Source organism: Danio rerio, chromosome 5, assembly GCF_049306965.1.
Source record: "Danio rerio strain Tuebingen ecotype United States chromosome 5, GRCz12tu, whole genome shotgun sequence".
Lineage (NCBI taxonomy): Eukaryota > Metazoa > Chordata > Actinopteri > Cypriniformes > Danionidae > Danio > Danio rerio.
The window spans coordinates 38,718,314-38,734,215 of record NC_133180.1 but is presented as its reverse complement, the minus strand read 5'-3'; the positions used below and the strand labels follow the sequence as shown (position 1 = coordinate 38,734,215).

The following is a 15,902-nucleotide window of genomic DNA, read 5'->3' as shown; positions in this document are numbered from 1 at the left end:
TAGATGTTGGAAGCATTTCAGAGGTACATGCATCTACAAATGCACACATATTGATATTGTTATCAAACTGATTTCATGTGAACGTGTAGAAATTAGTCTGTTTGACCCTGCAATTGCACAAAACCACAAAAGTGCACAAACGTCCACAAAATATCTTCTAATATCAGTGACAGCTTTAGGTTTTCATTGCCATCTTGTGGAGCATTTGAAAGCAACAGCTGTGATGGACATTTGAAGATGCTGCAGCCATCATCTCAATGTCCAGATAAAGCATTGTAGGTTAGCTGCCCAACTCAAATTGTCATTATTTTTTAATTAAAGTTCAGTCAAAGAGTCATCTTTACTCAGCAGCTGATTAATGTATTGAGTAAATGGGACACTGGACAACAAAACCAGTCTTAAGTAGCAGAGATGTATTTTTAGCAATAGCTAAAAATACACAGTATGGTTCAGAATGGTAGACTTTGTTTTTATTTTATGCCAAGAATCATTATATTAAAATATTAGGAAAGGATCACTGTATGTGATCATCATGTGTTTCATATAGACATTTTATAAATTATTTATATAGTGCTAATATATAAAAACTACATTTTAGTTAGCAATATGCATAGCGAAGAACTTATTTTTGGACAACTTCAAAGGTTTCAACCCATAGATTGCAGATTGCTAAATAGATGTAGCTCTGCCAAATATTGTAATATTTTAACAAATCATATGAAAGGGTTATTTATTCAGCGTTTATGTGCTGTTTAACTTCCAAAAATGTATATTTACAGGTATGACTGGTTTTGTGGCTCAGGGTCACCAATCTATAGTTAGTTGTATAGCCTTAATAAGCCTGCAATAAATGAAAATAGACCTTTGATTGTTTTGAATGTAGGATGCCTGACATCTAAAAGACTTTGAACTGTAGACACAAAACAAAAAAGGAGAAAGAAGTAATCATTTGTTTGAGATACAGTTTGTCGATATGATGATATCTTCCTGTGTAACAGTTGCCCCAAACTCTGTTGCAATCACCCTACCAAAGAGGAAACTGTAATCTTGCATTTAGTTGAAAATTTGTTCTCTTGTGCAGCTATATTTTGCATAAAAAATTCTGCAAGTTATGATGGAAAGTATAAAAATTGTTGCAATTGCTGCGATATTAACTTTCCATGCTTTAAAACAGTTGATGACAAACTGTTTCTTATTCCTGACATAAGCAAAAGGCCTTTAAGGTTTACTTTTAGCTTTCGTTTCACGAATAATTGTTTCTGTAGGAAAACATCGACATGTGACAGTTTCAAGGGAAATGCTTGATTGTTGCTTGACACCAAAGGAAAATAAACTCATTTAGCCTCTTTACAAAATATAGACCTCAGGGAATCCATTCTCAGTCTCCTCACCATTTTGCATTCAAAACAATGTGTTGCAAGGGAAGGAGGAGAGTGATAGTAAAGTTTTTTTTTACATTGATGAATGAGAGCTGCTGGTGTGAGGGATTTGTTTTATCAGAGCTGTCAAGAATTCACACACCATTAAAAACACAAGATTCTATCGGCTTTTTTCTTTAAACGTAAAAAAAAAAAAAAAAAAAAAGATTCCCTGAATGGGTTTTTGCAGCAATTAAACCTTTTTGGTTCCCCAAAGAACTTTTCAGTGAACTCAAGTGAAGTTTTTAACTTGACTGTTCCTAAATCCTCCGATTTACTCCCTTTTTTTAATCAGGAATCACCCCAGCAGAATGAACCGCCAACCACACTGACATATGTTTTTTTTTGCAGCGGATGCCCTTCCAGTCTTTGGACTGTGTGGGAAATCGGAGCACCCTCAGGAAACCCATGCAAGCGCAGGGAGAACATGCAAACTCACACAGAAATGCCAACTGGCTCACTCGAATCAGAGGCCTTCTGGCTGTGAGGTGACAGTGCTAACCACTGAGTCACCATACCGTCACTCTTACCTTTTTTATAATAAATATGAATACACATCTCCATTCCAACTCAAGCTCTTGCTCTCGACTCAAACTACTATCAAACATGTATTTCTGATCACTCTGATCGCTCATGGGGGATTTTGGGGGTATATTTTGCATCTATATGCTTCTACTATTTTTCAACAACAAACACTTTAATGAAATAGTTTTAATTAGTATCACATCTCTAAATATAATGTTTGTATGTGTATTTAGGAACATTTGTGTTTGAAATATGAACTAAAATTTTCACACTGCACTTTGCCTTCTGAATTATACATCCAGCTTCAATGTTCATAAAATATTTAAGTCTAATTTTTGACATTTTTGTATGTATACAAATAATTTGCTAACACTTTAGAAGAACAGTACATGAATAATGATGTATCAATGAGTTAATTATGATGATTAATGCGTGAACTAATCATGAACTAACTTCAACTACAACATAGTTCAAGTGTGAATAATGGTCACCTTAATTACTTGTAAGTACATGATTGTTAATTAATCCAATAATTAAAATGTAAGCTTAAGATAAATGTAATACCATCAACTAATCCTTAACTACTCATAAACTTCTGTGTTTAAACTGTTCAAGTTGATGTTGACAGAACACTTTTCTATTGTTATTCGGTGTTAACGCACTAGATAGACGTGAAATATTGAGTTCATGAGAAGTAGTTAAGAATGGGTTAATGATGATGTGCCCCTCCAAGTAAAGTCATGATATAATTATACATAGACACATCATCAGTTCATGATAGCTAAATTAAAAATAAACTACTGTGGTAATTAATATATTAATTACAAACAAGCATGTACTAATAAGTAGTTGAGGTAGCCATCATTCACACATGAACTTATGTGACTCACGTTGTAGTTAAAGTTAGTTCATGATTAGTGCACGCCTAAACTCATCATTAATTCTTAATCAAGTAATGTTTAGTTTACACATTAATACATTATAATATTAAAATACTGTTATTGTAAAGTGTTACCAATAATTTAAATGATCATATGCTTGAATCAGGACCACCAGTGCACCTCATCTATCTTTTTCATTATCCTTGTGTTGTGTTTCACAACAGTCACTTCATCTAGATGTACACAGAATCATGCTTTAGATGATGATTCAACACTCTGAAGGAAATTGTACCAATTCTTTGGGCTCACATACAATTTTGAGCAAACTCAAAATACCCAAATACAAGCTTTTTACAGTTGTGTTGATGTCTAACAAATGTTTTCATTTTAATTTGGCCCACAAATAGCATGCAATCTATGAAGGAACAAACAAAACACACATTTCACCTAATATGTCCGGGTATAAAACAATAAAGAAACTTGATTTGTCTATTACCCTCAAATGAAAGTTTTACTTTAGTTTATTGTATAAAATGCAAATCAGCACCGTTCAGCATTGCTTAATCTAGTGTGTTAACCCCTTGAAATCTCTTGTACAGTTTTTGTGACAGCATATTACTCTGTTCAGGAAAAAAATAGAACTGAACAATTTCCCCAAAATGTTTCAAGGGTCTTAAATAATCTTTGGTCCCACTTTATAGTAAGTGTCCTTAACTACTTTGTACTTACAAAAAAAAAAAAAAAAAAATACAATGTACTTACTTTCCCAGAGATGGGTTGTGGCTGAAAGGGCATCCGCTGCGTAAAAACTTGCTGGATAAGTTGGCGGTTCATTCCGCTGTGGCGACCCCGGATTAATAAAGGGACTAAGCCGACAAGAAAATGAATGAATGAATGAATGTACTTACTGTGTTTCATAATGTATTTGAGAGCACTTGTGGTGCTTTTGAGTAGGGATAGAGGTTGTGTTAGGGACAGGTTTGGTGGTATGGGTAGGTTTAAGGGTGGGTTAAGGTGTAAGGGATGGTCAACAGTTTATTTACAAATGTAATTACAAAAGTTAATAACAGATGTAACTACATGTATTTAATCAAGCATAAGTAAACAGTAAATACATGTATTTACACAATAAGTACATTGTAACAAACTATTAATTCCTGTGTAAATACATATTAGTTAAGGCCACTTAATATAAAGTGGGACCTAATCTTTATTGATTCATCATAAACAGATTATGCTTATTGATTTACTCATTTTGGTGATTATATATCTGCCACAACAGTCTTATGAACACCCGTTCAAGCATAGTGTTACCCAAAAAAATTATTTTGAAACATGGTACAGTATATGATAACGCTACTGTCATATATCTATATCCGGGATATACAGTATTCAACATTTGAGGTGGGTCAAACCTTTTAGCAAAGTGGTCCTAAATCTATTCACTGACATCCATTCTTGTTAGGACAATTTTGAAAAACATATTTGATACACTTTAAATGTTGACTACTTGAACCCACTGATCTAAAAAAAAACATTTTCAACTTGAACGATTGGTAAAGAACTTTTATTTTGAGGATTATACGCTGTAGGCCATATTTTCAACCCAAGCTCTAAACATTCTACCAAGAATAAAAGTACTAACGCTCTTGACCGGGTCCTGCTCCTGGATTTCCAATGTCTTATGTCACACATTTTGAGTTTAAAGATGCTACACTCTCAGAATTTAGGTACAGGAGCTGTCAGTGGGGCAGTACCTTTTCAAAAGATACATATTTGTACCCAAATAATCCACATTGGTACCTCAAAGGGGCATATTAGTACCCAAATGTACCTTAAAAGTACCATTGAGGTACCATTATGAAAAGGTACTGCCCCAGCTACAGCTCCTGTACATTATTTCTGAGAGTGTACAGTATATTCAAAATATCTAAATCTGAAGGCTGTGAAAGGATAGTACGGGTGTTCAACAAGATTGGAGGTTAACTAGGCAGATAATTGGGCCTCCAGGGATGAGTTTGTACACTCATCATAAATGATCAAGACAATTAGGCGGGTCATCTTCCAGGAGTTAATCAGGAGAGATGTGATTATTTACCTTCATCCCGTTTCAGAGTTTGCATCCTTTAAAAACCCTATTCGAAGATGTATGAAGGGATTTATTGCAAGTGGCTGATTTTGCAGAAAATGCCACATGTAAATACAAGTGTTATGTTTAACTTCACTCTGATATCCAAAAGATAAAAAGTACAAAGACTTTAAAAACTTTCAAATTTCATTAATTTAATTTCATAAATAGCTTCTTTTTTTTAATTCTAAATAAAGGCTTTTATGGTCTCAACGAATATTCAGCCTCTGCATTGACATAAAGCAATGCAGACTGATAAGCAATCTTTGAATTAGACGGAGTGCACTAATTTATGATGAGTACTGCATCTGCTGAGTGCTGAGAGCATATCTGATCTCATAAGATTAACTGTAATTGACTGTTTTTTGTCCACTTGACTACATGACTAAATGGCATACCATGAATATCTGGAGAAAGAGGATATTGGAAGTTGAGAAACTGAGAAAACTGAGGGGAAGATAGAAAGAGAGAGAGAGAGAAAGAGAGAGAGAAGTGAGATCACATCTTTCGCTGAGAAATATAACAAAACTCGTCATGTCATAAGGAAAAACTAATATACAGTATTGGATGAGTCAGGAGTCATGAAAGAATGACAGAAAAAAAATAAAGCGGAAGAATACTGGAACAAGAGGAAGTTGGTATCAAAAGTGTGTTTGTATCATGTTGTTTATGTTTTAACTTGCTATGCGTGGTTTTGCGCGTATTAAACACACTAAAAGTAAAAATATTAGCATAATGTTTGTCCTGTATGTTCTGAATAACCTGTCCATGCATGCATTGTCATTTGTATCATCGCAGATCTCATGACCGAGTGGAGTCTCTGTGTGGGTGTATGTGTGGGTTGAGAACTTCTACGGGTCACCGCTGCGTAACCAGAAATGACCGTCTCTACATCACTGCGTCGCTCCGCCTTGTTGCTTGGGATTACCAGGAAGAAGCATGACTTCCTCGAAACTTACACATGCACTGAGAAATGTCCAAAGAAACCGAGAATAGCTTGCAGTACTATCTTTGTGCACAGTACTCAATTAAAAGTCTGCTACTCAAAATTAAAAATCAAAACACAATAATATGGAATGAATGAATATGGCTGATTCTACATACTCAAGCTCCTTTCTAACACTGTCCAGGACTGATTTTTTTACATTCATGCAAAGTGTTCATGTAGCTTTAGTGCTGCAAAACTCAAGCCTCCAGTCTCTGTTTACATAATGTTAACATATATTTTTTTCATTTTAATATATTGGTTAAAAGCAGTGGTTATCTATAATTATCTACAGTTGCAATCAGAATTATTAAACCCCCTAAATTATTAGCCCCCCTGTTTATTTTTTTTCCCCAATTTCTGTTTGACGGAGAGAAAATGTTCACATTTCTAAACATAATAGCTTTAATAACTTATTTCTAATAATTGATTTATTTTATCTTTGCCATGATGACAGTCAATAATATTTGACTAGATATTTTTCTAGACACTTCTATACAGCTTAAAGTGACATTTAAAGGCTTAACCAGGTTAATTAGGTTAACTAGGCAGGTTAGGGTAATTAGGTAAGTTATTGTATAATGATGGTTTGTGCTGTAGACTATCGAAAAAGTATACATAGCTTAAAGGGGCTAATTATTTTGATATTAAAATGTTTTGTTTTTTTTAAATAAAAACTGCTTTTATTCAAATCGAGACTGAAAACACATCTGTTTAGCTGTGCCTTTACTGAATGAGTACTGTGCTACCTCCGACAGATCACACTATTATGTTTTTCTCTTCTTTTTCGTTCTTTTATAAACTGCTTTAACATTTTTTATTTGTTTTTATCTTATTGTTTTTATCATTTTTTATTATTAGTTTTTATTTCCTTATATTTGTCTCTTTTATTCTTGTTTTTGTAAAGCACTTTGAATTGCAACTGTGTATGCAATGTGCCATATAAATAAACTTGCCTTGCCTTGTATATGATAAAATGAGGATAACTGGGTCAAAAAAACATCCAAATGACTTTTATAAAAATTTAAAGTATATAAGATGCACGAAAAATGTCTGTTTGCAACTTAAACAAAAATGTCAAAACATGGGTGAAATAATGTTTGATCATCAGTCATTTAAAAATGAAAACATTTTCCGACCTGTGCTTCATAAAATATATAAAGGTGATCATAATAAATTTAATTTATAAGGTTTTCCCAGTATTGGGTTCAAGTTCAAATAAATTTATTTATAAAGCACACTTAAAAACAGTCACAAGGCTGACAAAAGTGCTGTACATAAGACAAGGTCAAATAAAAAGACAGAATATGAAAACATAAAAATAAGAAACTATAAAAATGTAGCAGTAAAAAGCACTATTAAAATATTGTAAAAAAGCCAAGCTAAAAAGGTAAGTTTTTAGGAGTGATTATAGAAATAGTGATGGAGCCATCCTAATCTCAAGGGGCAAGATGTTCCATAACCAAGGACCCGCCACAGAGAAAGCTCTGTCCCCTATACATTTTAGTCTAGACTGAGGAACTAAAAGATTTTGATCACTTGATCTAAGAGTTGCAGCTGGAAGGGCATCCGCTGCGTAAAACATATGCTGGACAAGCTGGATAAGTTCATTCTGCTGCAGCGACCGCTAGATTAATAAAGGGACTAAGCCGAAATGAAAATGAACGAATGATTAAAAAGTTCTTTTTAAACCCTGACTTGAAGGATAGTGGCAATGTAAAGATTTAAAATGACACAGTTATTTATATTTTGGTTCTTTGGGATCCTTAAATGAAGACTTTTTATATGCTGTCAAATTATTTTTGTTAGAAATATCACTGACAAGATTTTATTATATATTTTGTAAATTAATATTACAACAATTAATTGCTCAGTGTAAATCATGGCAAAAAAATCACAAAATATGACAGATATATAGAGAAGGAGATACAGAGAAAGGAAGTGTTGCTCAACGCAAACTGACTGAGGAAAAAAACATGAAGTAACACTGCGGTTTGCATCACTAATCACACATCTTTTTCTAAGTACACACTTGCTGTAGTATATAGGTTATCTTACATAACATCTGCGGTCTGAATGTGTGGCATCTTCTGTTAAATGATACTCATGTGATAAGCTCGACATGACACTTTTTTTTATGTTCAGCCCTTTAAATCAACTCACTTGTGTTTCAATACAATGGATATTCCCTTAAAAGTGTAAGAGAAGAAGAAAAAATATTTTGTAGTATGTGGATATCCCAGAAACAGATTGAAAGAATGTAAATTCAATAAACGCTGGGAATGTACAAGAATAACCCAGAGGATTTTCTTCTAAAATACTGTTTTTTTATTATTCAGTGTATTTCAGTTATTTTCAGTTTATCAAAACAAAACCTGTAGCCTACAATAGGTTACATGCACCAAGACTAAATTGCTAATTTTGTTTGCCATGTTTACTGTGTTTACATGTTTTACAGAACTGTAAATAAAACAAAAAGTTATTAGACATTTTCTGATTTTCACATGCAGCAGGAACCGCAGAAAATCCTAAAGAGAAGTTTATTCTGCAGTCTTTATGATGTTAAGTGTATTTATAGTGCACTGTTGTCAATAAATACAAATTAGGCTAAACATTGATATTTCAGCTGTGGAGTGATATAATTTTATGCAAATGCATATAAAAAACTGGCAGTCGAAGGTCATATTTAAAAGTGAAGCCATAGCTTTGTGTGTGTTTACAATACAGATGTTTACAATATACATAGCCTATTTTTTGGTCTCCTTATTGAAGGGTATTTTTATAAATCTATGCCCCAGCATGTCACAGGGTGAGCAGACATTTCGTATTCATGTAGAAAACTGTTGAGCAAGAAACTTAAGAGAAAGACTGAGACTGTGATGAAAGGAAACATGGGGGTCTTCCCCATATGGGACTGTCGTGAGAGTTTCCATCCAACAGTCGAAGAATTTTGAAACGTTTTGCGCAAAACTCGACTTAATTATACTCAAACACCTAAATGTCTTGTTGAGACAGCACTAGTGTAAGTTGTTTATAATAAATAGCAATAATCGTTAATATTAGGCTATTGCTTTATAATTGCGCATTTTATGATACCATTGCATCAACATTTATTTTCTACTGTAATTTTTCCTTTAATTTTTCCATCGATGTTTTACATCATTTCCTTTAAAAATTAATAACTAGTTAAAGATTAACTAGAACTAGAATTGGCTACACCAGCAATATGTCAAAATTATGCTGTTTGATATTTTGAATATCTTCCACAATCTTTTTTTTTTTTTTTTATCAGACTTTTATTATTTACCTGTTCATTCATGTAAAAAGCTGCCGTGACAAGATTTATAGCGATGTAGAAATAAAGGTGACTTTACCGAAAAGTCGTTGAAAGCCAGAAATGCAAATCTGGTATTCCCTAATAAAACGAAAAGCGAAACCGAAACTGCTGTCACAATATAAAGTTATCACCTCCGGTGCATCAACATCTCAATTCACTGGCGGCGACTGAACAATCAAGTGCTGCTATTCAAATATTCAGAAAGAGGTAAGCACCATTTGACTTTCTTATTAGCCAAACAAAACTAGTATTACCTGAAGAGTATTATACGCAAGAAAGACATTTTAATGTGATTATTTATTATGTAGTCTAATTGTTTTGTAGGCCTATTTATCATGTTTAAATGCAATAGATATGGATCATTATTACGCGCGATTAAAGGTAATAGGCATATTAACTTTTCATGCGTTATTTAATGGAAAATTATACATCATATCTGATGTTCTCTCACGGGTCACAAAATGCCTCTTGGCATAATATTGCATTAGTTATAGCCTGCCCAGACAGTGACATGAAATATGAGAGGCTAAAATCTCAAGAGAGAGAAAAAAAAGTCAATGAACAATTATACAAAATTGTATTAGTCAGGGAACTTCTATTTTAAATGATCTTACATTTTCTCTCTCTATCCTCCAGATGTTCGAGTGTTGTCAGACTCCACTTCGCATCCTTCTCCTCATCTTCATCTTCATGTGTATGATGTCTATCAACCTGTGTCTCCCTGTCGGCCGCAGAGGACCTCTGTCCTTCTCCAGTTCACTGCGCCTCACGCGCACCATTCGCACACATGTCCAGCAATTACTGTTTCTATATGTAAGCATATGCAATACAAAGTAATTTGCGTATAAAACAATTCAATATCTACGAGTTGTATATATATACATTTTAATATAAATAATTTTGTCGACAGAAACAGGAGATGTTTGGCAACGAGCTCTTTGAATACAGAGAACAGATGCTGAGTTCACTTCCTGCGGTCACTGTCAGTTATCGGACCTGGCTCCACATGCAGGTGTGCACGCTATTCTCGGTCTATTATTTAATTAGTCATCCTATAGTACAGGACGGTATGTTTTAACAGGGTGAGTTTTATTCAGGACGATGAGCGTTTGCGTGTGGCTTCTGAATACCTGCAAATCTTCTGGACTCATCTGGATGGGCAGCGACGGCAGCTGGAGAGAGACGGGGGCGCGACGGCGCTAAGGAAACCTCAAAGAAGAGACAAACGAGGAAGACCTCAGCCAACACTTTGCAGGAGTTTTGAGGTCCTGCAAATAGACCTGCGGGATCTGATGAGACAAGTTAACAACCAGGTAGGCTACGAGTTCACACGGTTGCCATGTAGGATGCGGTCCTTCATTAAGGGTTGGTTCACTCAAAACCTTCATGCGTTTCTTTCTTCTGCGCTATAAAAAATAAGCTACTTTAAGTTTTTTTTCCGGCAGCCGGGATACTTAATAAATAATAATAAACAATAAGTAATAATAAATTACTTAAATTTCCGATAAATTTCTGTCATTTACTGTCTGTTATTTTACGGCAAATGTCTGTAATTTAATGGCCGTTATTTTACGATTTTTTTTCTTGAACCCAGCTGTTGACAAAAAACTACAAAATAACAGATTTTTTTACAGTGTGCTGAACACAATTATACATCTAAAAACAGTTTACTTCTATAGAAGAAATACAAATACTATGGAAGTCAATTCAGGTTTCCACTTTTCTTCGAATGTCTTCTTTTGTGTTTAACAGAAGAAAGAAACTCATAAAAGTTTGAAACAAGTTAAGAAAATGATGACAGAATGCTCTCTTTTTTGGGGTGATCTATATTCAGCTGTCAGTCAGCAGTATAGAGGCTAATCCACTTGGTGTGTCATAGACACAACTCAGATGACCAGCGCTCTCCTGCCCCAGTCTGAGTTGCAACACTAAGGGGCTCTTACTAGGATGTCTACAAAAAATCCCAGGGGGATTTTTAGGGTATATAGAAAATATCTTTGTGATTTAATATATTTAAGTCTAAGGATAGTACCATTAAGGACGTAAGCATCTATCCTAGTGTTTTTGATTATATCATTTGTCTAGTCTGTCTCGTGGTCAACTGGTAGATTATACGAAGACAACTTCTTTATTCCAGGTTACTGTGATCTTAACAGTAAGTTTACGTGATATTTCAATGATTGTGTAACATTCTAAAGTCAGGGTTAGAACCACAGTCTGTGTGTGGTTGTGGAATAAATGAAAAACATTTTGGTAAGACTTTGTTTTGATGAAGTATTGTTGCAATTAGATTTAGATAGCAGCTGTTAGAGCATTAATAGATTGTCTTCTTATCTGCTAAGACCTTTTCTACAGACTTTGAGAACATTTTTCCATGTATGGCAACTAATAATGTATAAAAACAATACTTGTACACATGAAGCTGCAAAGTTATTAATCACCACAGTGTCTAAAGGGGAGCATCAAAATAACGTGCAAACAAGGTTCTATAAAATAAAATCTTGAAATAAACATTTCATCTTCATTTCTAAATATATCCTGTTATGTATTTAGAAGGTAATGATATTTGCAACAGTCACTGATATCATTATAATAAATGTGCTATTTGAGATGAAACATTAGGCTGACTGATTATTTAAACTTATGCTTCTCTCTTTTCACCTGCAGCTGAATGTTATCCGACACGTATCTTCATCCACAAAATCTCCACTTCTGGATTCCACCACTGCATCTCCCAGCATGCATCATTCTTCTGAAAGCACCACAATATCTCAGACCCCAACTCAAACTGGTAATCCTGGAATCTCTGCACACTCCACCACACAGTCACCTCAGACCTTGAGCCTGTCTGAAAGAGGTTTGACTTCAGTGAAGGAGGAAACCTCTGTCAGCCTCCTGCAACCCACCAGAGCACCGACACTCTCTCATTCCACCCAGCAGACGACAACAGCAGGGATGTCCCGCTGGGTTCTGCATCTGAATGGGTATGTAATACTGAGAGATCTCGAACGGTACTTAAGCAGACTGGCAAGAGATTACACCGTGCTTCAAACTAAATACTGAAAAAATACACAACAGAAAAATTGTTGGGAAAAAATATGAACCAAGTATTGAACAAGCACGAGGGTTGAATCACAAAGGAAAACGTGTAATTGAATACACTAATATACATTTCCATAAACAACATCATGCAGCTGTTTACCTTTCTCATGAACTACATTAATGAGAATAATGTATTACTATTTGTTTACAAATTGTTGAACATCTTCTTCTTGAAGCTAGATATGTTTACCATCACTGCCTAAGCAGTGTTCTTTAACCAAAAAGTATTTTTAGATTGTGTTCATTTCGTTAACTCAGGTGTCTGAATCTTCACTGTATTTAAATGACTCTGATTGAAAAGTACAAACTTTAAACCAGCAGTTTGTTTGTTTTATATTAGAGAATTTAACTGGACCAAAAAAAAAGACTAGTCAGCTATTCTGGAAAACCAAAATTTCCCAAACACCCCACTTCCCTCCTTCATGACTATCAGCAACTCAGAGATCAGAGCGAGATTAAAGTTACATCTCCTTTGTCATTCCCTGTACTTTCCAACTTGTCTTATTTATTATATTATTTATTTTATTTATGTGAATGTTTTTCATACAGTATTTATTGTTCATAAATTAAAAAAAGAATTTTTTAGTAAGTTTTGTACATCCATGTGAACTGAATAAAATGACAAATGAAATTAATTCTGGTGCATTTGTATTTGTGTGGAGTTTTGTTTTTTTCTACTCAACAGTTGGTAAACAGAGTCATACTGAAACTAAATCCAGACAAATTATGACTGATACAAAACGGTGTGCCAGTGTTTTGGTATTTGTCTGAAGTGTTAGACAAAACAATACTGCAGACCAAAAATATTCATTAACCATTGCTTTTTTCATTTTATTCAACAATAAATGAGTTTAAAAAGTCTGTGTTGATAGGTAGTGGTGTTATCTGTAAAAAACAACATCTGTTACTGTTGTTTAAAATGTAAAAGATTATCTAGTCTAAAATTTCACAAATACTCTGTAGTATAACTGCTTAGTAAAGCTTGAATCACAAACAACTAAAATAGCAAAGAATAATTTGTTTGTTCAGATGAGAGAAATTATAAATTGAACCCATCAAACAAAACCTTCATTAAAATGTCTGAATTTGGTATTCAAAAAAGTGATTAAAATGTCTGTTCATATACAATTGCTAATATGTGCTTTGGAGTGAGAATGAAATAAATCATAAAAAGTGTAGTCTGGCTCTGTGTAGTGATTGGCTAAAGCACTCCTTTAAAATGATCCTTCCGCTGCCGGTGAGCTGTCATTGATTCATGAGATCCGTGGCGTGGTCTGGAAAAGAGGGCATTCATGTTTACAGACAAACGATGTATGAAATTAATCAACAGCTTTGAACTCTCATGGTAAAAACCCTCAAAAATATTTTAGTATAACTAAAACCCTTTAATTGGTCAGCTTTGTTTTTCCGTATTAGTAAGTGTGTGTGAGACTCACCACAGACAGGTGCCCATTCTTAGACTTGACCACTCGGAGGTCTGAACCACTTGTGAAATCGATCACTCCCTCCTTTCCCCTTGCTATCGCAAACCTGATACTGGAGAGTAAAACATACTCAGACAATGTGTAAACATGCTTATAGTGGGGAAAAATAAGTATTGAACACGTCATGTTTTTTTTCTGGGAATAATATTTTTAAAGGAGCTGTTGACATGCAATTGAACCAGATTTCGGTAAAAACCCAATCAATACAAACATAATTAAACAATTAGTAAACTTGGCCAAAATTAAAATATAACAGTAAGTCCCACAGTTAATTAAAATGATAAGCAAGCATGGCAGAAAGGATCGGACGAACCGCAGACACATTAAGATGATTTTTGTAATATGATCTAATGATTTATTACATTTAACCAATAGGTGGCGCTTTCATAAAACTGATGTGTTGTCTGTGTAAAGCAGGGGTGTCCAAACTCTGTCCTGAAGAGCCAGTCTCCAGCAGAATTTAACTCCAACTTGCCTTAACACACCAGCTTGGATGTTTCTAGAAAGCCTAGAAGGACCTTGATTAGCTAGTCTAGGTGTGACTGATTGGGGTTGGAAGCAAACTTTTGGACACTGGCCCTCCAGGACCGAGTTTGGGCATCCCTGGTGTAAAGTGACAATAACAAAGTTGAAGCTTTTCAGATTCAAAGCCCCAGATGGAGTCACATCAACATTTGAAGGTTCTTTGTCAAATGTATTGATACATTAATAAAGAACTGTTTGACTGATCAATTAATCAATCAATCAATTAATTGGATTTTTGTCAGTGTCATCTAAATATGACATGAAAAAGAGTTCAGGAGTCTATTTACAATAGCAAATACTATTAAAACAATCATTTCAAGACAGGGATTCAGAAAGTAAGAATAGAAAAAAAGTACTAGTTTCATGCAAGAAGAAAAACTTGAGAATTACAGCAAGTGCCAAAACATCTGTACTTGGCCCCTTGATAAGAAAATGTAAACAACTGTCACAAAGTTTGCAGACTGTACAATGCATTTTGTCATTTATGTTTATGTTAAGAATTCATTTAATTGATCCAAATTACAGTATTTTATTTATGCAATAGTTGTGTAGAAATGTGTGGTATTACTGTAATAATTATGGAGTCAGTCTAGGGCCATATATATATATATATACCTTTAAAATAAAAGTTTTGCAAACAAAAAAAAATAAAGTATTGAGAAAAAACAGATAAATAAATAAAAAACTTTTAAAATGCTAAGCAAAAATTTATTTTGGAGAAATAAAAAAGAATTTCAAATTAGTTTTAAAAAGTTGGAAAAAAAAACTGCAAATAAAAATCAAGCAGACCAAAAATATTTGCAATATAAAAAAAACTATATATATTTGCAAATGATTTTTATAGCATTGCCTTTAAAAACAATCTGTCCAGTCAATTGCAATGCTCAATTTGATTTGCTTTTCAGGGTCTCAAAGGGAAACGTGCAGAAACGTGAAGTGCAAAGTGAAAACAGCATCGCAAACTTATGGTTAAATATATGTAAATATTTTTTTCTCTTTTTTTTTTGCATTTTTTTTATTTTGATTTGCAGTTCTTTTTTTGTTTGCCAATGTCATTCTTATTTCTCAAAACTTAATTTTTCCTTTGCAGTTCTTTATTTTTGTTAGCAACATTTTTGTTTCTCAAAAATAAATTTTTGCTTAGCGATTTTTGAAGATTTACATTTATTTATTTTTGCTCAATAATTTATTTTTTACTTGCAAAACTTTCTTTTATTTTGCAAGTACAGTATATGTGGCCTTAGATTGACTCCATGAAAATTAATCATATCAAAGAATTACCTGAGGACATTATGGGTGACTGCCTAAAATTCAACGGCACCACTGCCAAAACCATTTGCCCGTGTGCGCACACACATACTGTACACAGTACACACCTGTCCTGGCTGATGTTGACATTGTGTATTTTGTCTGCCATGATAGCCAGCTTGGTGACAGCCTCAATCACATGATCACACTGCAGCACCAGGTCACCCTAACAGTCAAAAGACATATAGTGAAACCTCAGAGCTCCAACT

General features: G+C 34.0%; 2 protein-coding genes across 4 annotated transcripts in view; one reads left to right on the top strand and one right to left on the bottom strand.

Moving 5' to 3' along the window:
* The first annotated feature begins 9,426 nt into the window (after positions 1 to 9,426).
* On the top strand, positions 9,427 to 12,454 carry LOC567472 (uncharacterized). The gene is given in 5 exon segments (NM_001128541.1): positions 9,427 to 9,481; positions 9,911 to 10,087; positions 10,185 to 10,286; positions 10,372 to 10,587; positions 11,942 to 12,454. Coding segments are annotated over 4 exon segments (891 nt in total). The 5' UTR covers positions 9,427 to 9,481; the 3' UTR covers positions 12,338 to 12,454.
* Positions 12,455 to 13,178: 724 nt separating this feature from the next.
* Positions 13,179 to 15,902, bottom strand: part of myo1ca (myosin Ic, paralog a) — a 40,563-nt gene continuing 37,839 nt past the window's right edge. For 2 of the 3 annotated variants that reach the window (NM_001431131.1, NM_001431130.1), the window contains 3 exon segments: positions 13,179 to 13,650; positions 13,813 to 13,912; positions 15,762 to 15,859. In NM_001431131.1, coding sequence (NP_001418060.1) covers positions 13,630 to 13,650; positions 13,813 to 13,912; positions 15,762 to 15,859 — 219 coding nt within the window. In that variant the 3' untranslated portion in view covers positions 13,179 to 13,629. 3 annotated transcript variants of the gene reach the window in all.